Here is a 26,345-nt window from a genome sequence, read left to right as displayed (position 1 = left end):
AAATCCTTGGGCAGGGTGCTCGTGGTTGTGGAATCTCTTTTTGGGGGGGAGGGGTGTTGGGGGAGGTGTATGAATCCCTGATGCACGTTGCCCGCAGGCCGAGGAAGAAGAGCCAGACATCATGGAGGGTTCACACGCGTCCAGCATCAGCCGCTCGGTTCTCCTGTCGGACGCGTTGCGGAAGTACAAGATCATTGTCGGCTACCTCATCTTCATCGCCATGCTCGTGGGCGTCTTCCTCGGCAAGGACAGGGTGCGTGTGCACGGAGCTTGCAACTTACCACGGCTGCGTGGGCCATCGCGTTGAGCGCCTAACACCGCGCGTCTGTACACCCGTTGCAGCTGCTGCAGTGCGGCTTGGCCGTGGGCGGAATCGTGGTGCTGTGGACCCTGGAGCCCATCCCGTACCACGTGGCCTCGTTCGTGCCGCTCGTAGTGTTCCCGCTGTCGAACCTCATTCCAGCCAAGGACGTCGCCAAGAGATACATGAACGTGAGCAGATGTGGGCATTAGCCGCGAACAAATGAGGGCGCATTTATTTATTTTTATTCATTTATTCAGGCACCCTAATGCTCCAAGTGGGCATTAATAGGGGAGGCAATGAGGTGAAAGCCGACGAAACATACAATATTAGCGAAAGAAAAGAGAAAAGAATGGACACAACAAAAGCGACATTGGAATACAATAAAAACAAAAGAAGTATACAAGACAATTGCAAAATACAGCGTGGAATACTACAAAAGCAAAAGAAGTACACAAGACAATTAATTGCGAACTACAGCGTTTAACATTCTATCCAAAAACAAAAAGTGTAAAAGTGACAGAAAATCTGGTATTTCGAAAGCAGGAGCACACATCTACAGCTTAGAAAAGATAAGTATGATAGAAACAAGTTACAGAGTATTTTGAATCGCTAAAAATGCGAGGAGAGCGGTTCGAAAAGAAGAGGCGTCTGTTTGATCCACTAAGCCATACGGACTGTCTGCTACGCATTGTCTGCTTTTGTAACAGCCTCACCGGTCGCCACGTTGCTGCATCGTCTTGTCTCAAGTGTTTGAAATGCTATGAAGAAATAACCAGGTTATGGAAGCAAGACCAAGAATGGCCGACGGGGCCGCTTGTTCCCAGCGCGCTGTTTCTCGCAAGAAAGTTTTTCCACCCTATCCAGAACATGTATGTATCGGAGAACGTCATACAGGCCAAGGACCACTGCATGAAAGCGTTGGCTACTCAAATCTGTGCATTGATGCACGTGGCTTTGAATGTAAACTTTGAGGAACGGATGTTTCTATAATGCTCCGAGGTTCAAGTAATTTTTGCAACCAATTTTTAGTACAGGTATATGTATGAATAAATAAATCAAAAATTTTGTGAAACTGGGGTGGCTCTGATGCATGGACGATGGGATCGGGAGAAGAGAGAGGAGGAGATTTCTGCACCTGCCTAGCTCGCTATTTTGTCCTCACAAGCAAAGCAGAGTAGCTTTGACGGGGTTCTTAAGCTCGTCCCTCCCTGATGCTCAATTATTCCAGCCCTGCATCCGACTACATCGTACAAGAGAGCATCGTGCAATTTGTGTACCAACTGCACTAAGGCTTATCAGTTATAAGCCTCAAATATATTGACGCTCTTCCTCTGCGTTTATTCTTTTACATTAAAATGTCCGCGTTGCCATCACCTTCGTGTCTAACACTACAAGTCTTTCAGACGCGGGCCCGAGGACTCCACGGTGGTCCAGCGACAATTAAGCTCCTTCTGCGAATGCGGCGTCTTCCCCCTCCGCCCGCAGGACGACATCATCCGGGCGCTGTCGGGGCTGTTCATCTCGATCCTGCTGCAGACGTCCAAGCTGAACCGGCGCATGGCCCTCTACCTGCTGCTGGCCGTGGGCACGAGCGTGCGCTGGCTGCTGCTCACGTACATGTTCCTCGTGTTCCTCTTCTCCATGTTCGTGACCGACGCCGCGGTGACGGCCATCATGATCTCCCTGGTGGACACCCTGGTGGCCGAGGTGTACGCCAGCAAGGTCCGCGTGCGCGTCGTCAAGCTGAACAAGGCCTCCGAGGAGGCGAGGCTCAAGCAGCAGCAGGCGGCCGCCGCAGCCGCTGGAGCGGACCAGGAGGCGGCGAAGGCGGCCATCGAGGCGCAGGACATTGCCCCCTACGGTGAGCATGCTACGCGGCTAGTGATGACAGTGACAGTCACTTAATCGCAATAGTTCATACGTGCAAAGGGAAAACTTGGCATTCTAAGTGCAGCCGGACGTGGCTACAAGGAAAAGCTATACACCATTAGAATCCGTCGCGGTTGGAGGCGAAAAGCGCCGCGAAAACGCCGGTGTAGTCGAGACTTCGGCGCACGTTAAAGATACCCTAATGCATGGTGGAAATTGATCCGGAGCCCTCCACTACGGCGCGCCTCGTGGCCTGTAGGCGCGTTGAACGTCGATCATTCAAAATTCCTCGTACTACAGGACCTTGGACTGCGAATTTTATGAAAAGGCTGGACAGCTTTCCCCTAGCCGCACGGCTGAATTTCAGGTAGATGTCAAATTTTGCCTTAGCAAAACTTCGCAGAAAACTGGTCGATGTCATTTCTGCAATAGACCATCAGGCTTTTTTTAAATCCTTTTAAAATTATGTGTCCCCCCCCCCTACCCCCCAACAACAACAAAAAAGAAAAATAAAGTGGGGAACAGTACCCGCTCCAGCAAGGCTATGGCAGGTTTAAAGCCAATATAAAATAAATGAACGGGCTAGATGCCAATCTTTTTTTAAAAGAAAAACCAATTTTCAGGGTAAAAAAAGGTATCAAAATTAGCCATTAGGCCTCATTCGAAGTGGGGTTATACCACGCTTTTCTAACAATCGTGTTCCCTTCGTCTAGCGCACTATTAATGTTGCCGCATTTAGTTAGGCCCTACGCGAGATATGTGGATCTCTTGATGGGAGAAATCACATATTGCAGCCGGAGCTTTGAAGGGACATTTTGGCTGGAAACTTGTAATGTCAGTTTTGCGTAACCGAGATCAATGATGTTACATATTTTTGATGTTAGAGCTCCACCAATAATGTAGTAGTTGGCCCTAGATCCTAAGAGGTGTAGTTTAAAGTCATGCGCTGTCACCAAGTTATTTTTCTAAGCTCACCTGGTTAGTGCCTCTAACGAGGTTTAGTTTCATCGAAATCTTGCGCAGGTCTTTTAGACTATACGACCCTCGTAGTTCACGCAACCAGTTTGGGTCATGATTTGCTACAACCATTCTTTCCAGCGGACTACGACCACGTCCTCCACGAAGAGCAGACGTAAGCACCCCCGTAAAGTACTTTGTTCAAAGGCTACACTTACTAATATTTCATCGTGAATAGTTTTGCATTGATTGCAACGGGGTCAAAAACACGATAATTCTGAGATATGAAGACATTGAAATTTAAGCACGAGTAAAACCGAGCTTAAATGCGTCGATCCCGTAGCTACAGAATTCACATAAATGCACTACACAGTAGAATTCGGGAATGAGCGGATACAAAGCAGACAATAAAGAAATGTTTAAGCAAGTGTCCTCAACCCGAACAAGCGTGAGCCTTCTCATGTAAGGAAGACTTAGAATGCATATTTGCCTAGCTCAGTATTCGATAACATATCGTCTTTCTCGGTTCATCGATTCCCTCCTACCTGAGTGCAATTTCAATCCACTTACCAGGAAGGGGTGCTAGTCACCACACCCTCGTCACAGACGATAGCCTAACTAAACGTACAGCATTTAAGCGTACTGTTAAGAGTACCACTAAAAAACTGTCAAAGCTACTGCCAAACATTTACCATCACTTTTTAAAGAACGTTGAGAGAAGTGCGAAAGCTAAAAGCGTGTCCAACCTTCGCTGAAAGTGCGTCCAGTCGATCGCCAAACCTTCAAAGACCCAAATCGCAAACGAAGAGCGAACCCATGCGACGATTTTTCGCGCACAAAGTAAACGCATCTACGATCTAACTGTACGCCGTACGTGGTTTGTGATCGGCACGCTATTGTATTCTATTCTTCACGATCGATGCGTGCATCGCCTTTTCTAGAACAGTTCCTTTTTCGCGATTTTCCAGTAAGCTTGACACAATGTAGGCCCGGTTTCACACACGCGTTGCGTGTTTATAGATCTTATCAGAGCTTTTTCAGCCGACCAACCGGTCTATGGGGAAATGCATTAGTTTTTTTGACCGAACGGCATGGATCCCTCTAAGAATGCTTAAACTTCCTGCATAGTTGACCGTGGCGGGTCTTCGACTTTGTGCATGTTGAATGCTCGCATAGTTTTAGAATAGCCTGGAAGGTGTAAGTGCAAGGACTTGCGGTTGTGACGTTTGCAGACACTGCGCCATCTTGCGGAAGGCGTTCATGCTCGCCCTGAGCTACGCCGCTGTCAGCGGAACGGCCGTGTTGCTGGCAAACAAGCCCTGTTTCATCCTGGATGCACTGCTTGTGGAGTAAGAATGCCATACGCAGTTTCCTCATTCGATGGTGCATTAGAACATTCATGATGTCTGTAAAAGAAACTGAGTAACCTCTAAGGCACACGTCGCCGGAATGCCTAGTCTTCCAGCCACAACTGTTTTGATACTAGTTTCGACCGATGCCTATAGAGTTCCTAGAGCAACCTGGCGATTGATTCAACGCGACTCGTTCCAGGCCATCCGTGCCTCAGTGGAAATTATGGGAAGAGTACAGATTTGTACTACATCGCAATCGGTGCGTTTGTAACGTTTTTGGAACAGTTAAAACACGTAAAGTGCAGCAATAACGCTGAGGAGGTAGTTTATTCGCGTAGGAAAGAAATAAAAGCCCGTTATAGCAGTGGTAAAGCGGTTTTCTTTGTTTTTTTAGCTGGTGGTTTAGGGGGAGTTTGTTGTGTGCGATCGCCTAAAAAACATTTTCATTGTTTCACGAATAATTTAAGATCAATTTTAAAACACTCAGTGAAAGTTGTAGGACAAAACATTTGCACGTCTTCAACCCCACTAGAGAGGCTGGAGAGCATTTGGCGATTAAACGCTCGGAAATAGCGAACAGCGGGCTATTTGTGTCGCTAATAGAGAACCAATACGTAGTTCCGGTAAGTACAAATTTGGCACAAATCTAAGCACTAAGCACCTCGAAACAAAACTTAGTTCGTCCAAAGGAACCACGGAAAGGAGAATGACATGAATATAGAACGCATAGAGATATAGAAAGAAACGTCTTGGATTAGGGAGAAAACCCGTGCGGGAGACATAATAGCTCAAGTTAAGTGAAAGGAGGGGAGTTGGGATGGACTTGTAATGCGGAAAAGGGACTACAGGTTGACCATCAGGGTAACAAAGTGGATACCAAGAGACAGGACTAAAAGTAGAGGGAGACTCGATGGAGGGATGAGTTACAGAAACTTCGGAAATTTGGTGGTAAAGAGGGATTCGGACAGCTCATGATAAGAGCAGTTGGAAGTCAATGGGAGAGGAATTCATTCTTCACTGGACTCAAACAGGCTGGCGGTTACGATGGCTATACCTGAATATATACTGTATATTAAGTGTAACTCTGCGCTCATTGCAGCCAGTACAACTACGGCATCAGCCAGTCCAAGTGGGTGCTGATGAACGGAACCTTCGGCCTGGTCATCCTGATCTTCGGATGGCTCTTCATCTTCTACGTCTTCCTCAGGAAGTAGTGAGTGCCTGCTGGCCACTCTCTTGGCTGCATTATTTCGGCCCTCGAAACGCATCAACCGTGGCCAGACTAACTGGTGTTTTTTGCAAACAAAAACGAAGACAAAAAGACAATAAAACAGCAGTTTGTCTGGAGACATGGCGCCCTATAATTGCGATGTACGCAACAGTCGTTCGTGATGAAATTTTCCAATTCAGGATGGGGAACAACTTGACTACTAGTTGTGGCCAATTTTTGAATCCCTATACATTTCTGAACTTGCTTCGATTAGGCAGCAAACTCGGTTGGAAAACGCCCTAGCTCAAAGTAAGAGGAAGGAGTGCAGCTGGGCTGCACATGTTATGCGGAGAAGTGACCACGTGACAGAACACCAGGATAACAAAGTGGCTACCGAGAGGCGAGAATATTGAAGCAGAAGACTGATCACTCGATGGAGGGAAAGGAAATTTGGTGGCAAAGAACGAATTACGACGCTGCACGATAGGATCAGCTGGAAGTAAATGGGAGCTCCTACTGTGGACAAAAATAAGCTGATGGTGCCGATCATCATCATCATGATAGGGCATATGGGTGAAGGAGAGACAAATGGGAAAGTGTTTAAAAACATTCGTCGTTACGGTGGCGACGCAACGTGTGCTCAGTTCTTTAACTAACGTTTGGGTTTGGGCTGGTTGGTTCATCATTAAACTTTGAAACAGCGCTTAAACGAAGACAGTATAAGAGAAGAGAAGACAAGACACAGACACGAGAAGAGAAGACACGGACACCAGCGCTCGTGTCTGTGTCTTCTCTTCTCTTACTATCTTCGTTCAAACGCTGTTTCAAAGCTCAGTTCTTTACTCTTACTATCGCGAGCCCGTCCGGCGACGGTGCAAGGCTACAGGTTCTTACAGCGATTGTCCTGGATTCGTTTCAGTGACGAGGATGGCGCCGAGGAGTCTGCAGCCGCCAAGGAAGCTTGCCGCAGCAAGCTCGAGCAAGTTGGCGAGATGACGTGAGTGTGCGACCTTTGTCAACTTCTGGCCCATATACCCTTCCCTTTCAGTTAAAGGTGAAATGGCACAGGAAGAAAAATGGCGAGTTTCTAAACGTTCACGTTAATGGGCAACGTCAAAGGATAGCTATAAACGAAAACATATACATCGAACATATGTAAAAAACAAGTAACGAACATCCGTGGTGGTGCTCAAAGAAAATAACGAGAAAGAGTGATGTTATTCTTTTTATGCCTTTATTTAATGTTATCGCGTGATGTTCGGGTCAGCCATCTATTGAAGCCTGTTTTATTGCTTGAATACATCTTTCATACTACGTACGCAGTGGAACTGACGTCCACGAAAGTCGACTGACATGACCCGAAGCTGAAATAAATGCGTCCTTCGTTTTTTTTGTTAAAACATCATACCGCCCAATATCCACCCGCCCTACCCCGTTCTAAACAACAGTGATTGACAAAACCAGTCCGGTTAAGCTCTATTTGGTCACAAAAGAGACAATGTAACATTTTATTCGTGCAAGTGAAAATTGGCTCGATACATATGAAGCATTGCAGTAATTCTCTAAGGCGTTGTGCTGCTGAACCCAAGGACGCGGGTTCGCTTCCCGGCCGCGGCGGCCGCTTTTCTGATGTAGGCGAAAAGCGACAAAGCCCGCGCGTTCGAGATTTCGGCGCACCTTAAAGATCCCCAGGCGGTAAAAATTAATCCCGAGCCCTCCGCTATGCGGCGCACCTCAACGCCTGTGTAGCGCCGGCTCGTTGAACCTCATATTCAATCAATCAATTGCAGTAATTTCTAATCAGCTGCGAACGTTTGACCATAGTGAGTAGTTTCGTCAATAGAAAACACCGAGTGTTTAGTTGATGGTCACGCTGTTGTTGGCATCAATGTCAGGGAAGACATAAAAAAGAACACCCGTGGCTTTACCCTAACGTGCCGTATATTTTTTCGCCGTAAGACAGTCTAACAGCGCGCGTCTGTATATTTAAACGGGACATGGGACAAAACACAAGTTCGGTTCATTCAAGAGACTGTTCTGTCCCAATAACAGTGATATCAATTTTATTGTAAACTTCAAACAAATCATAGCGATCCCAAAGAAAACATATAAAGGAGTGCGGCTCTTTGATTTACAGCATCCGACTCACCGCGGATAGCTCGCGGATTCTCCACGCCACAGAAACTATGTGAGAAACGAATTCCGGATCGCTTCTCGGGGAGCCATAGCCCGAGATTGATAACAGGAGAGCCCCGGTGGCGACTCTGCAGCCATTTTCCGGCGAATTCCCTATGACGTCACAGAATCTGGCTCACGTGATTGGCGGCCGCTGACTCAAACCACCGCCGAGAAACATGACTGGGCGATTGTAGTAGGGTATCTTATTCCTTTTGATGAAACCACTTGAAGGCAAACGTCCAGTTAACGCACTGATAACGATGTTTCTAGTGCTGGCCCCTATTGCGTCACTCCTGCGCATATTGCGTCACTGTAGCGGGAAATTTGAGTTTTTTTTTTCGTAGTTCTTGCATTGTTTCTTTAAAAAAAACGTATTCTTGGATGGAACGGGGTCGAGTGAGTTACCAAAGGCAGTATTTTTCTTTTTAAATTGAACTAGCTTGCATGTTGTCTTCAATGTGTGCGCCACTGTGAATGCCCCGGGGCGTCTGTCGTTCGACGCCGGCGCGTGCCATGTGTCGCGTCGCAGGCTGAACGAGATGACGGTGACTGGCCTGTTCCTGCTGTGCCTGGTGCTGTGGGTGACTAGGCAGCCGCACATCATCCGCGGCTGGCAGGACCACCTCGGACTACGGTACTATTAACGGTATTATTTACAGATGGGTGGTCTCGGGGTAACAAAGAGAAGAAAAAAAATCCCGGTCTCCAAAAAACGCCTTGACGTCTTTGCCAGCGGAGATGAAACCGTTGAAGGGTAGAGGTATACAGATTTGCTGTAAAAGTCTTTTGTCTTTGAAGCACGAAGCTCTCTAGCCCGAGGCGTAAACGAGTGTCGCGGCGTTTTTTAGTACGCGTTACGTTCTCGTAAACGTGTTTCCTGGTAAGTTACCGCGGCTACATGAGACGAACGGCAATTACGACGACGACGACGACAGGAGATGCCAACAGCCCCGGCCCCTAAGGGGCTTCACCCCTGAAACTGCAAGCGAGATACATACGCAAGCGTCCACGACTGTCCATTACATGACCTGTCGCTGCGGCTGGGGAATTCGATGCGTATTCGCTTCCTTTTTACAGCGGTTGCACAGGTGCCGAGAAAACTTCCTGAGAAAGTGCTAAGGGTTGGACGTAGAACGTTGAAGCATTAAAAACGGCACAGGGACGACAGCAGGAACAAACATTACATTCCTCTATTTGCAAATGTGGAGGAGTGCGTGCTGTCGCCACGCCGTGCATGTGCCGCGGTGGTTTAGTGTTCTTAGGCTAAGCGACAAGGCTTTCTTTGAAGCGGAGCTGTCTCATTGGGCGGAAAATTTGAGCTCACCTGGGTCCTGATGTCTGTCCGACCCTCAGTATTAATAGTATTAATACTCAGAAGGGCAGATCAACGCCGAAAATAATTTGGAGACTAGGCAAGGATGTGATCATCCACTGCCCAAACTTGCTGAGCCAGCTGTAGGAAATCACACATTGCCAGTAGGGTACACAGTATACGGACTGCCTGCTGCGATAAAACTATAATATACGTTTCATTATTATTTTTTTCTCATAAGCATGTTAAATCGGAGATCAGAAGTGCGCCTATAGTTTCTCACGATGCGATTGTAAAAATCGAATGAATAAAATCAGAAATAAAGAAAAAAAAATCAGTGCCATATCCTACTCTGTGAAGGTTGATGACCTGCGGGCATCCTGTTTGTTGTTTGGCCAGAAATTTCACTCACAGTGAAATGGCGCCGAGGAAGCGCTACACCGACAGCTTACGTTTTGCGCTTCCGCCTCGTCGAAGACCCGACGGGCATCGCGCTTACGCTTAGCGTCCGCGGCCCGATCGTTGTTGGCGGCCGCTTCCCGCCGCGTTTACGGGAGGGTCACCTATTTTTTTCATCGTGAGTAGGCTTCACTGTGCAACACACCGTGACGAGGAAACCAGCGTACAAGGACCAAGCTTACACCGATCTCGCAAAGTCGGTTTCACCTGTAAACACCCATGCATTGCTCGGAAGGCGTACATTTGATTGATTGTGGGGTTTAACGCGCCGACGCAACGCAGGCGATGAGGCGCGCCGTAGTGGAGGGCTCCGGATTAATTTTGACCACCTGGGGATCTTTAACGTGCGCCGAAATCTCGCACACACGGGCGTTTTTGCTTTTCGCCTCCATCAGAAAAGCGGCCGCCGCGGCCGGGAATCGAACCCGCGACCTCGTGCTCAGCAGCGCAACGCCCTAGCCACGGGGCCACCGCGGCGGGTCGGAAGGCGTACATTTCTGGAAGGGCAATATACGCTGTCTTATATCAAAATTTGAAATGCCGGAAACGAACAAGGGGTCGACGTATGGAGGGAAAGGCTTTCCTCCTTTTACGGACGCAAAAAACCGCTGCGAAAGATGCATACACGTCAGATCTTCAAAAAATAAGCTATACCGCAATTTTTTTTTTTTTTTTAGCAAATTCGCCGGGCAGCGGCCGTTTAAGCTCAAATTTTATGCCATTTTTCGAATACCATTTTCACCTCTGGGCGTCGAAATGTCGCACCGCTTGCAGAGTAAATGGCTACTCCGGTGTCGTTTAAATTTAGTACTTTGAGCGGGGGGCTCCAGACACCGGGACACGATAAATGTTCAAAGTACTGGACAGTGGACATTTAAAGCTTTTTTTTTTATATACTTCACGTGCACAATTTTTTAATTCTGTTTACGGGAGGCATAGACAGCGCAGTTATACTAAAAGTACCAGCTTAGTAAATCGGGTTAAGATGGCAAGCATGCACATGCGATCGAAAAGATCCACCAAATCATCGGAGGACGTTATGCATGTGCTCTAAATTATACTCCGTTCTCATAAATTTAGGCCATAGGTCACCTCAGTGATGAAGGAATAACTCAAATGTACTGATTTATGAACGGACGTGTACACGGGCGAAGAGCTGGATGGGCTGGATAATTGCCGCAAGCGGCAAGTGGCGTTTTCAACGTGAACGAACCAGGAATAAATTGTTCGCACGACGCGTGCGAACTAAAAACTAAAATTATTCGGACACCGCGTGCGACTGGAAAGTAAACATTGTTTGCACAGGGCGTGCGATTAGAAACACCCGCAGCCCACCTCAGAGACCAAGTCGACCGTAACCCCGTATCTGCAAGCAGTAACCAAGGTGCACATGGCTGTTTGCGCGTGAAAGTGAAATGTAGAAGTAACGGTGCACGGACGAGACGTCAAAGTGATTAAAAACGAAGCGACACCGCACTTTCTCAACACACGAGCTTCATGCTTGCGTTTGTTCACTTCGACGTGCACCGATTGGAGTACGTACTAACATCATACGTGTAGTGTTCGTGCTTCTCTTTCTTCGTTAAATACACAGAGTTTAACGAATACGAGGTTTATTATGAGATAGAGTTTCGTACAACGTAGCACAAGTGCCCTCCTCTCTCTTCTGTCGTCGCGCCGCCTCACGTTCCGTCGCCTCGGCCGCAGTGTTTACGTTTTCATAATTCAGGCGAAAGAACGACGTAATGGTCGCAATCGTGTGGCCACGGCTGCCACGAATTTCGATCGATGTCTTTTAGGAGTTTCTAACGGCATTCGCTGAACGGAACCCCGGGCTTGCGCAGCGCTCGATTGCATTCGTTCACTACTGCACTGCTACGGCATGCTCCTACGGCGTCGCGACGCTGCGACGTTGTGTCCAAACTCACGAAGCTTCGGTCAAGGCTAGCCCAGATGTGACGGTAGTTTTCTGCGTGAAAAGCGTGCAAAGCAAGCGAATATGCGAACGGGATTATTGTAGCCGGTTTTACTGCACGCGTAACGTCGATTTTTATGCAGACGTTTCCCGTCCCCCCGGACAGCCGTGATCGTATAGTGGTTAGTACCTTGCGTTGTGGCCGCAATAACCCAGGTTCGAATCCTGGTCACGGCAAATTTTTTTTTTTTCTTTTTTAGTTTCAAATGGCGTCGGATATTTGAAGTCGAGGGCACACGTGCACTAAGAGACCCAACTTACTTTTCTTCCGCAAGCATTTGAACGGTAACATCTAAATCGCAGCTCCCTGCTACGCACCAGTCTGAGGCCTTTTGGGTCGCAGTTTGCAGTCTACGCACGGCCTGTCTGACGTTTTGCAGTAAGGTTCTCGATCTACCTAAAAAAAACAAAGGCGATAGTATTTATGAGGGCAGGGTCTTGTGGCGCGGGTACCATCAAGGCCTGTTTCTTTTTGTTTTTTTAGCGCCTTACGGAGTATCGCAAGGCTCAATACCCGGCCCCCTTTTATTGAGGAAGAGGAGGAATAAATTTTTATTGAACAGCAATGTGAATAATAATAATAATAATAATAATAATAATAATAATAAAAACTGGGTCTGCGCACCGAAGCTTCGAGCTCCGTGGGACCAAAAGACAACACATACTTTCTTCTGTTTTCTTAATTATATAACTTATTTGATTACATTTTCGTAAAAATTGCTATCATTATTCCGATGAGGGGATTGGAAGGAATGGTCTCTTTCGCGCGTGCCAAAATATCTACAATGGAGGTTTTTATTTTTTTTTTTGCCTACGTTAGATAAAGAGCTTTTAATGACGTTACTTTATTTGTCAATGAAGGTTAACATGGGAACGAGCACGCCACCCTACCACAGTTCTTCGGCGATAAGAAACTCCACCTGCCGCGCAGTTCTGACCGGAAAATCGTTGTAAACTCGGACAGAACGTCGACTCAATACCTGGAAACGGCAAGAAAAAATTACTTGGCTCAAATCAGAGACTTAGGTATTATCTACGCCCGCAAAACGTAACTCTTCCTACACATGGTGTTGCAACAATAAATTTGTCTCAGATATTTTTCTCCGTGAAACTTACTGGCCCTCTTCACTGAATATTTGCATGAAGGTCACAATTTAGGGTCTGTTTTGTTTAAGAGTAACGCATACGACACAATGCTGTGCCTCTGGGAGCCAAGCTAAAGGAAATTATTAATATTTTGTTTTTATTTTTTGCGGCGAGGGGCACATGTGAGAGAACGAGAAAGGCTTAGGCTGGGCTCAAAACCAAAGACGGGTTTTAATGCGGTTGCAAAAAAAAAAAAAAAAAAGCCATTGGTGTCATATTTTCGGAAAAGTGTCTACCAGTAAACGCGCGATCTTCCTGCAAGTTTGAACGCAATCAAGTCAGCCATTTCTCCGAGAAAAAAAAAGTTTTTCTGGGGAGTGCATCACGTACAGCTTGAACACGTTACGCACTGTGGAAAGATACGGATTCTTGATTCGAAGGCAGTATGGAGGCGAAAAGCAAAAACGCCCGTGTGTACGAGATTTCGGCGCACGTTAAAGATCCCCAGGTGGTCAAAATTAATCCGGAGCCCTCCACTACGGCGCGCCTCATCACCTGCGTTGCGTCGGCGCGTTAAACCCCACAATCAATCAATCGATTCCAAGGCAGTGGAGAGGGACCTCCATGACTGTCTTGGGTTCGTCTTTTAGAGCTTTACCCAAGTCTTGTTTGCGTATGCTTGGCACCAGTTCGCGAGCATCGACATACTTTAGGCTCAGTTCTTATTATGAAGCATTCAACATACCGTATTTTTGCGATTCTAAGCACCCCCGATTGTAAGCACCCTCCCCTACTTTCGAAAAAAAAAATGTTAAAAAGAAAAAAAAACGTTTGAATGCGAATCTCAGCCCCCTCCCTTTTAAGCAACCATCGAAGGTAGATTTTAGACGCGTGGAAGCGGGCCCGAGTTGACGTTGCGGCCAAGTAATTTATGAAGTTTTCAATTACAAACCACTTCAACGGAACAGAAGAAGACCTGCTGGGGGACACTGAGAGCGGTGGCCCATGCGACACAAAGGATATGGTAGTGAGAGTGACTGAGTATCACCTAAGCGGTGGGTACACTGTCTGTACGTATTTTTCTTTTGAATGCTTGTCAAATAAAACAGTGTTCCCCGCGCCTGTCTCGTCGAGACACGTCCCCGAAAAAAATTGGCGTTGGGAGCGGTAATTTAGGTTTTCCTAATCTAGGCATTCCTGTCACTTTGGACATCGCGATTGCGGAAAAAAAAAGGGGGGGGGGGGGCTTAGATTCGAGTAAATGCGGTATATACGCCCCAACTCCCCCAAGCTCGACTTCGCTTCCGCAGTAAAAAGCTATACCTCGTCTCTTCGATTGAATACTACGATTCAAAAGTGATTCTGCCGCTACATCTTGAGCAACGTTCTTAAACTGCTTTATACTTAGCAACCTTTAGATAAGTAAGGTGCACCAGACTCGGCTTGCTTTTCCTGACCAAGCACATCCATTCTCATTTTTCCCCCCGGTTTGGATGAAATCACTCCTCCGATTGCCATCAACACCTCTCCGTTGTTGTCCTGTCGAAGATCGTTCATGATTCACGCGGTAACTTATATCCGGTGGGCTGACGTCAAGGTCATACGACAGGTCATTATTCTATTCGCTGGCGACTTTATTAAGGACGATAGCCTTTCTTAGGCTACTTAAACACAAATTTTGGTCTATCTGCATGTCTGTCTGTCTATCTGCATGTCTGTCTGTCTGTCTGTCTGTGACTAGATCCAGCCAGCCGGCCAAAGTGAAACTAAATCTGCGCAATAGTCTTATATACTCACGGACAAATACTTGTCAACATTAATGTTGAACAAGTACAATACATTACGCAAATATAAGGCAGAAAATCAATACATTAGTGATACTTGCAGTGTTCCTTTACTAAAGCATTCACGGAAGCTGGTTTTTGAGATAGCAAATGAAATACTACATCAACTGCAAAAAACCGTCGCCTGCTGTGGCCCGCGCTACCTTGCGGCATTTGAAAAATCGAACGGCAACATCAATGAAAGGTTCCACGTTCTGCTTGGAACGCACGTGGAGTAGAGCAACGGGGTTCTATAAACGTTGAAGTAAGGCGCCTCGATTCACGCGCGTCTCCGTCGTACGGCAGCGCTGGCGTCGAGGCATCCAGCCTGAAGCAGTAGAACGCGGTAAATTTAAATTGAGCTGAGCAAACCTATAGCGTGTTTACCTTGGGAGGAGCGTGACGAAATAGGAACAACAAGAGAGGTCAGCGGGGAAGCGAAAGGAGGCATTTAGCTGGCAAATGTCGACAAAGACTATCGTCTTTTGTCGACATTTGCGACGAAAAAAATAAATACGCGGCCAATTTTTTAATGGAGTTTTAGGCTTGGTTCCCTCGTTAAGAAGTTGAGAGTTAGGGTTTAAAATTTTTTACGGTTCCTTTGTCCCGCCTTGTAATCTGTACAAAGCCTATTTGATGAATTTGTCTCCCTGGGTCACATTTGCGCACTCGTCTGTTTGCCGGGGTGTTGGCTTTGTCTTGTATCCAAACGTTTTCCCCGAAATGTACGTATTCGTGTGCAGTTACATAATCTCATCCAAATTTGGTTACATAGCGCGTCAACTTTCTTATTGCCTTATCATCTCTATCATTGGTTTGGTTTCAACATACCTCATTGCTGATTTCCGCGTAGTTACCTGTATCTGTCAATACTGACAATAAAAAAAAATAAATAAATAAATAAACAGAAGACAACGTTATACACTCGTATCGGCACCACTGAGCCGAAAGTGAATGCCCCAATGATTTATAATTGAAATTGAAACTGACGCGACTCGCACAGCAAGTCGCGTCAGTAGATAGGGGTGCTTATATCCCAGGGGTGCTTATATCCGCGTCAGGAGATAGGGGTGCTTATATCCCAGGCAGCCGGTTCAGCAATCCACGCGTATGAAGTCCCAAGGCGACATATCGTAACTGGCGTTTAGGAGTGAGGGAGACTGGGCGGTATTCTCGTGTTTTGTCAGTTTTGTGTCCCTTTCAAAAGTGTCCGTTTTGAGCAAGCCCTGACTGGCTGCAAGCACGGCGGATGTGACGCCATGCAAGCACAGCGAAGCTATGAGCCGCGCACAGTGGACTAGAATGAGCAGCGGCATACCGCGGCTTCCCGGAGCAGACGATTTGGAGCAGACAATTTTTCGTCGCCTTGTTGTTGGTTCGCTGGCGGAATAATAAACACATAAAAGATAGTATAAAATAGGTTTCGTCGTTTAAAATGCGTTTATAAGAACAGTTGCTCAAAAGTCATCCCAAAGCCCGCCTACAGCTCGAAGTACGTCACAATAAAACGGACGCAAAATGGACGTTTTCAATAGTGACAAATACGAGAATACCGCCCTGATTTACGGTCACGGATGGGCAGCTCTAATTACGTCAAAGTGGCTCACACTTTCCCAGCTCAAGCCAAGTGGCTGGTGGATCCGGGGCAAAGAAATTCTTGCGTTTTCGTGCTTTTTCGGTGAAATTGAGAAGATAGCGTGATGTCTCTTGCAAAACTTGTTTCACCCCACATGACTTCGGCAACGAGTTTATTTTCTTTGGATAAAGGGGGAAGTAATACGACATTAGGCTACTGCGTTTTATCTTCATTCGTGTATAGAAGCCCCTAAGAAACAAGCAGGATTACATTTGTTAGCGGACGACAGTCGTTAATCAAATCTTTAGTCCACAAGTTAATGAGGCGTTTGATGTACACCTTTTCTCAGCCTTAAGATAACGACGGAAAGCGTTGGTTTTAGCGAAGGTATAAAATACAGGGCCTTTCCCTAAATGACAAGTTCAAAGTAAAAAGTCATTGGCCCTTGTTTGTTGGTCACACATAGGTGATTCGGGGTGTCGGATAAGTTAGAGCATGATGGCCATGAGGGGTGCACGTGGGTGGCAGCTTTGACAGGGGTGGTTTAAGGGGTGTCCCGGGAGGGGGACGGATCGTCATCCCCTCCCCCACTTCCCTTCCTCCACCGCTTTGATCTGACACTGGTTCAACCTCGTTATCAACGAATTTGAGCGAGGAGTGGGGCAGAAAGTTGCATTTCACCATGTATACAGAGAGAAGTGCATACGCGTGGATCACTGAGAAGTAAGAAACGTAGTACAACCAAAATACAAAGTATATTTATGGAGCTGCACGATTCCAGGTGGTGGTCATCAGAAGAAAAGTTACGCTTGCTCATTCGTTACGTGAAAGGAACAGCTGCAACGCTCTTGCATATGTCACGCGTCAACTGGGAACGACACGCTGACAAGTCGTTGCCAAATCGGTTTTAACAACGCTGTTTTCGCGTACCGCGGATCATTACAGCAATCTCACGAAGTCAGCATAGACACATATGTCTCGATAGTGGCGCGCTACATTCAAGCGCGGACGGGGCCAATCTGCCGTTGCTTCCTCTCTTTGGCGATGTGCTTTGCGACTCAGCATAATGGACCACTTCATGCATTGCGTGCTCAGGCCAAAAGTAAGGCTTTTATCAGAGTCCTTCAATGCTTTTCTGGTCACGAAACTCCGCCGTTACGCTATGGGAGCAGTTTGCTATGTCGCCGTAGCCGCCGCGGGGCGGCGCTGAGTGCATAGTGGGGGACATACGAAACCTGCGCGCTGCGTCGGCGAGGCTGCACTCCCACGGAATCCGGTAGTATCGGCGCGTTGTTTTCTGAGTTTCAAAAGGGACACTGAAGTGATATGTAAACATTGCGGGATTACTAGCGCAAATTGTAGTCCGGAGTCCCCAGGCCATGTTTCGACCACTCTAGGCGCGTTTACGCGATTTTATTTAGTAGAAAAACTAATTCGAAAATGCTGTCCTCCTCTCTTTACGCTCGCCAATTTTCTGTGGCGTTTTCGTGTGACGTCATGAGGGGATGAGCTGGAAATTGGCTGCGCCACGGCTGCGCTACTGCACGGCTCCCCGGCCGACAGAGTCAGTCGGCCCAGCGTTTCGTCCGCCGGCCGCCGGCGGGTCGTCGCAATCAAGGAGGTTAAAAAAAATTGCTTGGTCGCAATTCGTTCGCTTAGTTGAAACGAAGCCAGGACACGTTTGTGAATGGAAGAATGTGCCTTTCTTTACTTGGTTTGTTTGTACACTGTATCTAGCTCCAAGTCAAGGTCGCTTCACACAAGCGCTGCACAAGCGCAACGCCAGTAGGAAAATATAAGGCCTCTTGAAGGCGGGAGAAGAGTCAGCGAAGTCAATATAGGTACTAAGGAAATAAAATCAACTGATATTTTTACCGTGTAAAACTAGGGCGCGGGAAGCACTTTTTTGCGTTGGGCGAACAAGCACAGCGGTCAGCAGCACGACTACGCATAAGCGAACGCTTTTCCGTCTACGAAATGCAATTGCTAGACGTGAGCTACTGTGGAAACTCGGGCGACGCTTACTGCACGATCGCAGTACAACAAATAGTCACCTAAGCTGCTTGAAATGCCAAAACTAAATAAAAGTGTAAACCGGTTGTACAATATATACCCTATATTAGCAAGGCCTCCGCGTCCCGTTCCGTGGCTCAGTGGTCAGAGGCGCTAGGTATTTCACCGCAAGTGTTTTGCAAGTCACGAGTTCGAATCCCCGCGGGTACGTGCTTTTTCTTTTTTGTAAGTTAACTTTTTTGTTTTCCGCCGATGTTTTCTATATTGAGTTCACCTTTTTTTGGGACGCAACGTTCATGGCTACACGAACTAGTTCACAAAACGCGCGCAGGCTGGCACTGGCGCGCTAGCGAGTTCTCGTTGGCGTGCTGTTGCCATAAGCACCGACTGCTTGCAGGCAGTGGGCACAGGCCAGAATGAACAGACCCTTGGCCTGGTGCGAACACGCTTTTTACGATACAGGCATGAGGGAGGCAAGCTCCAAATATGGGGGAAAAGCGCATGACATTTGGGCGTCTGCGGGTACGCGGAGGGCGTTCATGTACTGCGTAGGTCTCGGCTAGTGAATGCTACTATTACAAGCCGTCCTGGGAGGCTTATCTTGTGCATTTTACAGCCGACAACATGGCAGAAGCGCGGTACGATGATTACTGAGATATTGAGAATGCCCATCCAACAACGCCATTGGTTATGTTTTACAGAACCGAAACCGAAACTTGTGTGATTGCTAACCTTGGGCATCGTCCAATCACGGCCCCCCTCCTCCCAACGTCACAGCCTTAGTTGGTGCGGCCGCCGCAAACCGCGCATAGTAGTTTTTCTTCTTTCGCGCTTTGTAAAATAATTACCGATTTGTCAACCGGATAAACGATGAAAAGTGTGCTCATTTGAGCCAGTCTACGCAGTGCAAGCAAAAACGGGAGCTTGACAAATTCACTGCAGTGTCCCTTTAAGTTACCAGTTGATGTGACGCCTTTGGTAATATTGTGCGAGGACACTGGGCGGAAATGCCCAAGACTTGTTGCGTACCGGGATGCCATTCCGGCTACAGAGTTACGAGCGAAAAGGTCTCGTTGTTTTGCTTGCCAAGTGACGCCGATAAGCGCGAGCAGTGGAAACGTGCAATACCGCGACCGGAAGCCGGCGGCTTTTCTTTTGACTCGCAGCATGTCCGTGTCTGCGAAAAACATTTTGACACTGCGGACGTTATTTGGAACGGAACTTTTTTGGTGAAAGGAGGCGTCGTCTCTTTGCGACGTGAGAAACTTAAGCTGCGGCCCGACGCCGTTCCAAGGCGCTTCGACGGGCTGCCGGCGTATTTGAGCAAGCCGAAGCCGCGATCCCGTTCAACGATGGTCCAGCCAGCAACAAAGAGACGTCGTTTGTCGTCTCGTTAGCTTGATCGTTAGCTTGATCGTTATCGACTCGTTATCTTGACAACATTTAGTGTATTTTGACCAACGTGAAGTAGTCAGCTGAATAAATCAGTGGTGGAGCAGCAGCATCATGCTCATAAACAGGTGTGCTTTTTTAAAGACTTTAAAACACTGCTTCATTTCAGCAGGTCAAGCATCCCCGGCCAATCTTCATAGCTATGCGAGTATAGTCGATCATAGCAAAACGCCCTGTTAAACTGAAGCATGCAACATCGAAGTGGTAGTTGGATTTGGCTCGCAGGGTGGGATATTTCTGGGAAAGCAACTAATTCGGAAATTGGAGCTTCTAGAATGACCTTTAGTGGCTGCAAAATATTGCGCGAGACGCACTTTTCCTCGTTCTGTGCCTATGTAACGTTACTCTGTGGAATGAACCAACTAGCCCAACAGCAAGTTTTATTACCCTGTTGAAGTTCCATGAAAACGAACACAAGGTAGCTGCGAACTCGAACTTAAACTTGGTTAGAATCCTAGAGATGGGCATGTATTAATGCGACGAAAGCTTCATCGCTCGCACTTTGAAGCTTTGCTGAAGCTCTATGTAATGAGCGCACAGGAATGAGGTCAACTGTAACAAACTAAACACACGAAATTTATAGCTTTAGCTTCGGTACCACAGCCGCGGCGATATATCGGCGGCGTAGACGGTCGGATTGCATAGCGCGATCGGCGTCGCCGCGGGGGCTCACTGCGCGTATCATAATTGCGAATTTTTAAATCTGAGGCTTCGCCAGAGTCGCAAGCCCAACTAGATAACCTTCGCTTAAACAAAGCACAATTTTGCGCTGCCTTGCACGAGATAAAAAAACTGCTGCAACAACACGTAAATTCATAACTGCTGCGGCACGACTGGCTCCATCGAAGCGTTGATATCGTGCAAGGGTAAGCGAAGAAAACTTTCACACGCGAGTGCAGCAACCACATTGTACGTCAGGCTAAATATGAGTAATAGCAGAATATTCTATGCGCTATCATCAACTGAATGATTCTGCTTGAGCTTTAGTTTCGGTACCGCAGCCGCGGCGAACACCGGCGGCGTAGGCGGTCGGATTGCATATAACTCGCGCGATCAGCGTCGCCGCGGGTGCTCACTGCGCATATATTTGCTAATTTCTAAATCTGAGGCTTCGCCAGAGTCGCAAGCCCACGTAGGTAACCTTCGCTTAAACAAAGCACAATTTTACGCTGCCCTGCACGAGAGGAAAGAACTGTCGCAACAACAGGTACATTCATAACTGCTGCGGCACGACTGCAGCTCCATCAAAGCGTTGATATCATGCAAAGGTAAGCGAAGAAAACCTTTTCACACGCGAGTGCAGCAACCACATTGTACGTCAAGCTAAATATGAATGATAGCAGAATATTTTATGAGCTATCAACAACTGCCTCGAACGGGTACCAGCTTCGGCAGAATGCTTGCGCGCGGGTGGCGCGGGCATGAAATGCCCCCGCGCTGACAGCGGCGACCCTAGCGGCAACTTTTGTCCCTGTATGAAACGGGAGCCGGAGTTTCGTGACCAGAAAAGCATTGAAGGACTCTGCTTTTATTTTTCTTTCTGTTGCGCGCGCAGCCTGGTGAGCGAATCCACGGTGGGCTACTTCGTAGTCATCCTGGCGTTTCTGCTGCCGTCGGACTTCCACAACTTCGAGCTGAAGAACCGCATCCTCAAGTGGAACGAGGTGTACCACAAGATGCCCTGGGGGGTCATCTTCGTCATGTCCGGGAACATCGCCATCTCCTACGCCCTCTGGGTGCGTACGCGACTGCGCGCTCAGGGGGCTCTCGTTTTTATGCGCATGTACGAAAGCACGGTCCTTTCAAGGGATTTTGCAACCACTTCCGATAAACGCTTTCACTCTTTCCTTCGCGCCTGGAAGCACTGTGACAGCTGTAGTTATCGCCACAACAGAGCAGCACTGCGTGATTTGTCCGTCGCAGCAGATACGCCTTCTGTTTCGCTTTGCTTTTGCGGCGATTTTTTCAAAAGTGGCCATCGGATGTATTCATTGCAGCAAATGAAAGCAATCCGGTCAATGGCCGCTACATCGCTCTGGTGACGTCATTCGAGCGCTCGGAGAGCACCAAGATTGGGAAATATGGAAGAATCTTTTAACCAGTTTATAAGTTATCTGATGGGCATAGAGAAGTAATTCTAGGCCGAAGTATTTTGTGACCCCCTATTCTAAGTACTGATGTGTTTGCTGACTACAATCCGAAAGCATTTAAGATTTACAAAAAAGTTTAAAAAAGTTGGCACTGTCTCTTTCAATATGCATGCTGATCGACCCCCACCATGGAGGGAAGAACTCTCAGGAGAAGCTCATATATATGGGGCGACCAGACGACCCGTTCTGGCCCCGCGACAATTCCGTTTTTGACGTCCACTTGAGCCGTCCAGTCTTTTTGCCCCAAGAGACAATCATGTCCCGTTTTCGCATAATTGCATAGTTTCTAAATTGGCCCCCAGCAAGTGTGCCGATTAGCTACAAGTGTATTTTCCCGATATGACCTCAAGTCATTTAAAGTATCCGCCAAGGGAGCAAAATTCAGATGTATACTTACCCGAGAACACATTGAATTTTGTTGCCGAAGACGACTTTGAAGAGGCATTTTTTTCACCAGTGGACCATTGCGCAGGAAAACATTGAAAGGAAACTTTTTTATTAAACGGGCTCATGCACAGAGACCCTTCCCGTACCACCGATGTATAACGGGTATTGAAAAAAAACTAGAAGATTGGATCGCTTCGGGCATTTCGGTTTCTGGGAGATCGGTGCAATTCTTTGAAGAGATGAGAACTAGAGATCTACGCTGCCCCGAAATCTCTCGCGTAGCGGAAGTGCCCCGTGTTTTTTTTCGGAACCGCGGCTCTAGTGGAGCGCGTTCTTTTATTGTGTACTCGGCGTGCATGTAAGTCTGTCCTGTGCATGCGGGCATCAACCTGCTGTCTACATTGCGTGCAATGTTGATTTCGCAGCTGAGTTTTCTGTACAAGTGCGAATAATTTTACAACCGAGTCTTCTGGTATATGTTGCTGCTTAAATTGTGAAATCGCCGGCAAAATGCACCAACGAACGGCCTGAAGTGGAACTTTAGAAAAGAATGGGCGTAATTGAAAATTGGGCTACCTGCTTTTGTGGTTGATGGCAAAAACTGTTGGTTGGGTATTTGGCTATATTTTTGGCTATTTGGAGTGCCGATTGTGACAGCCATTTAAGCATGTTCGAGCCTGCCAACTGGGAAATGTTTTTCGTGACGCCTATAGGGTAAAATAACGAGGGCGAGAAGGCCATTATTCTTGAGCAGTGCCGTTCATTCATGATCGCATGTATGAAAAGCCCCTCGAAGCGCCTTCCATCCGAGCTGGAACGGTTAGGCGACCTCCACTTGCAGTGCAACATAGTGAATTCTCTTTCGATGCTCTGTTCAAGGCTTTCGGGAAGTTTATTCCTGCGTCAATTATTTATGCAATGGAGTCAGAATATTGCTTGCTGCAGCGTAAGCTTGATGACCTCCGTGAAGACCCCGTAACCATTTTTTTCCAAGAATGTCCTAGGTGCCAAATACAGTGCTGGTGTCCGAGTGTTTCCACTCGTGTTGCAACGACAGCCATTTCACTGCTGACGCTGTCAGTTTGCAATGGTGCGTTTGAACGAGTTTTTAGTCAAGTAACTTGAACGAAAACTGGTTCTCGGAAGAGGGTGTACCTAAATATGTCTGAGAACAGCCTGCATGTAAATTTCGGAATAACGCGATACGGCAAGCATTCTGAGGACTTCACACCTACCGAGGTCATTTTGGAGCGGTTCAACCCGACTTATTGCAGCTGTTTGGGGCTTCAAACGAGCGATGTTTTGTTGTAACTCTTGCACTCATTCTGTACATATCCAACTATTCGCAGAAGGCACCTCAACAAACGCTTCAACTGAATTGTGTGGACTTTTGTAATTTGGCTATTTGAGCCATTCTGTGAGTCCACATTTGGCTACTTTCGTGCTATATGGCTCAAAAATTTGGCGGGTTGCTCTGCGATAACCCAGCATCCCTGTCCGGCTGAACATTCGTTATTTCTCCTCAGCAAATATCCCCACCGCGTCCTTCCACGAACGCAGGAGTGCGGCGCGTTCAAGGCCCTGATGGACTGGTCCAAGCAGCTGTCCTCCAACACGGTCTGGCTGGAGCTCTTCTTCCTCTTCGTCACCTCCATCGCTTCCGAGGTGACCACGGTGAGGGAGCGGCTCCCCGAACTCTACTACATCGCCGGGAACGTGGTACGTGCGATATATGTCTGCCTGACGGCGAGTGTCAAAACGCATGTGCGGAGAGCGGCGCGTTCCCGCACGCGTTTCTAAAGTGAAAGCTTTCTTGGTGGGGCCGATGACGTCCTGTTCAAAAGAAAAACTAATGCATTTCCACATAGACCGGTTGGTCAACTGAAAAGCCCTGTTAAGATATCTGGACACACGGCGCGTGCGTGAAATCGGGCTTCCATTGTGTCTACATGGTTGCTTGAAAATCGCGAAAAAAGAACGGTTCTAGATAGGCAATAAACGCATCGACCATGAAGAAGAATACAAAGGTATGAACCACGTATAGGCATAGAAGGCTTTCAGGCTTCTCTCAGCTTAAATTTCTTCAGGAAGGGAGGGTGAATTTTCCCCCTCTCCGAAACCGTTATGCAGCCTTCATGCGTGTTCCTGATCTCTGCCGCATCGGTTTCTAGAGCGTGCGCAAACGCGTCGTTCGTCGCTGATGTGTTTGGCCCTCCACTGCCGTGACACCAGTGCGGCACTACGCCACCTCGGAACGCAGCCTCTCTGTTTGGCCCACGTGTAGTATGAATGCTGGTTCAAATTTTCCCGCGCCTTTCGCAGAGCCAGCTGACGGACATCCACCCTCTGAGCCTGATGTTGCCCGTGTCCGCGGCCTCTGAGTTCAACTACATGATGCCGTCGTCGGGAGCTCGGAACGCCATCATCTTCGAGATCTCCTACGTTTCGTCGCTGGAGATGGTGCGTATACATCAAATGTAGACATGAATGCGATGCTAAGAAGGGCACTGTAGGAGGCAGTAGTGGTAGTTTTATTCTACTTGAAAATTGTAAAACTGGCCTGACTGGAGCAGGCTCCGACCCCGAGGTAGTTTCCAAGTGGAGGGTGGCGTATAGTGAATGGGCGGACTGTGGATAAAGAAGACAAAGAGGTTGGTAATGAATGAAGGAATGAATTTATTTAAAAGGGAGAGGCCGAATGCCTCGTGCGGGGGAAGGGGAGGAAGAGGAGGGGAAATAAACCAGCTGGGGGATTTGGATCAATCACGAAAGTTATCAGGAAGACGGAAGTGGAGGTTGTTTATAAGCTAAAACTTCCTTTGTCCATCTTCTTTTCTTTCAACTGTTGTCCATCCGCTCTGTTCAGAGTCTTGCCGTCCCAGAAATATTGCGGAAGTGATTTCGACAAAACTTTTCTTTCTGCAGTCTATACGCTTGCGGCAAGTTTCACATAAATGGACAGGTCGTGATTTACGCTGGTGAGCATGCAGCGTTTCTCGTCGACAGGTGGTCAGCGTTAAAAGAACGGCGCACGAGCGCTGCCATGTCATCCCCGTGACAGCCACAGTGTCGCCTCAAAACCAAGCAGTAGCCGTGCTACGTTGAGCAGGCCTACTTATAGTTCGTGGCCCACATGCAGATCCTTCCGGGCATCGTGATGAAGATCATGTCCTGCTTCCTGTACCTGGGCATTCTCAACTCCGTGGGCGGACTGGTGGTGGGCGACGAGGCGCTCACGCTGGTCAACACCACGCTCGCCCCGACCGTGGTCTCGGAGCTGTCCTCGAGCACCGCCAGTCCGCACGTCTCCGCCAGGAACCTGCCCTTCACGTTCGACAATAAACTCATCTAGCGGCCGGACCCCGCCCTCTTCCTCAACCCTTGTCTGCTGCCGTGCCTCTACGCGTACTGTTGTTCTATAACAAACGTGAAAGCTGGGCTAGTTGGTTCGCTAGCATTCTCTACTAACCAGCGGTAAGTGGACGCGTGACAGGAAGGGTTAAAAAACGACGACAAGCAGCTCTCGAAGCGACGGAAACAGCGCGATGAATGGGACGCAAGAAAGGAGAGGCAAACACCAGCGCAAGTGTTTGTACATCAGCTCTCGAAGCGACGGAAACAGCGCGATGAATGGGACGCAAGAAAGGAGAGGCAAACACCAGCGCAAGTGTTTGTACATCTCTTTCCTTGTGGCCCGTCAGTCGCCCTGTTTTCATCGCTTAGATCATGTACCAACCGACCCAAGTTTCGGCAGTTTTGAAAACGCGCTCGTTTGTCGTCGTTAACCCTTTTTGTCCCGTTCACTTCGCGCTGTTTATAGTCAAGTGTGCTGTGATTGCGCGGTTAGATCGTGGGGTTGGGAAGTAGCCGCTGTTGCTGGAAATTTTACGAATTAATGTCGCAAAATTAATTTAATTTAATTATGAGAGATGGTTAATTGTTTTAAGGCTGATGGTTTTAGGTTAGCTGCCATTGAAGTCGGAGGAACACACCAGTTTTACTCGCTCAAAGAAAGGGCCGATTGCTCAGACAACTGTTGAAACCATGGCAGAAAAGTAATATTTTGGGTAATGCAAGGAGTCAACTTGGATATGAAAATTGTAAAACTTCATTGCAGATATGTAAATAGTTTTTGCATAATTGTCAAGTTACTGCCCTTACAGTTGATGAGGGGACCGTTCACATGTCAAGCCGATTCTTTGGACTGCCGTTTTCGGGATGTCTAGGGGCATGCAAGTTTCG

General features: G+C 47.7%; 1 protein-coding gene and 1 non-coding gene across 2 annotated transcripts; both read left to right on the top strand.

The window, feature by feature from the left end:
• Positions 1-81: 81 nt before the first annotated feature.
• LOC144146168 (sodium-dependent dicarboxylate transporter SdcS-like) lies at positions 82-25,476 on the top strand. Its single transcript, XM_077678134.1, has 12 exons — positions 82-253; positions 343-492; positions 1,790-2,165; positions 3,272-3,305; positions 4,363-4,479; positions 5,582-5,695; positions 6,612-6,689; positions 8,400-8,504; positions 21,122-21,302; positions 23,664-23,822; positions 24,426-24,563; positions 25,243-25,476. The coding sequence occupies exons 1-12, from the start codon at positions 122-124 to the stop codon at positions 25,453-25,455; spliced, it is 1,797 nt and encodes a 598-aa protein (XP_077534260.1). The 5' UTR covers positions 82-121; the 3' UTR covers positions 25,456-25,476.
• Trnah-gug (transfer RNA histidin (anticodon GUG)) lies at positions 11,722-11,793 on the top strand. The gene has a single exon. It is a non-coding gene; the product is annotated as a tRNA-His (tRNA).
• Positions 25,477-26,345: the final 869 nt, after the last annotated feature.

Source organism: Haemaphysalis longicornis, unplaced genomic scaffold, assembly GCF_048455015.1.
Source record: "Haemaphysalis longicornis isolate Haplotype H1 unplaced genomic scaffold, Haemaphysalis longicornis Haplotype H1 scaffold_7, whole genome shotgun sequence".
NCBI lineage: Eukaryota > Metazoa > Arthropoda > Arachnida > Ixodida > Ixodidae > Haemaphysalis > Haemaphysalis longicornis.
This window is presented reverse-complemented; position numbering and strand designations above follow the sequence as displayed.

Bases quoted from the DNA above. Each gene is read 5' to 3' on its own strand.
- LOC144146168 (XM_077678134.1), top strand. From the start codon at position 122: ATGGAGGGTTCACACGCGTCCAGCATCAGCCGCTCGGTTCTCCTGTCG. The intron at 2,166-3,271 runs GTGAGCATGCTA...CATTCTTTCCAG, and splicing joins GCAGGACATTGCCCCCTACG to CGGACTACGACCACGTCCTC. The intron at 23,823-24,425 runs GTACGTGCGATA...CGCCTTTCGCAG, and splicing joins ACTACATCGCCGGGAACGTG to AGCCAGCTGACGGACATCCA.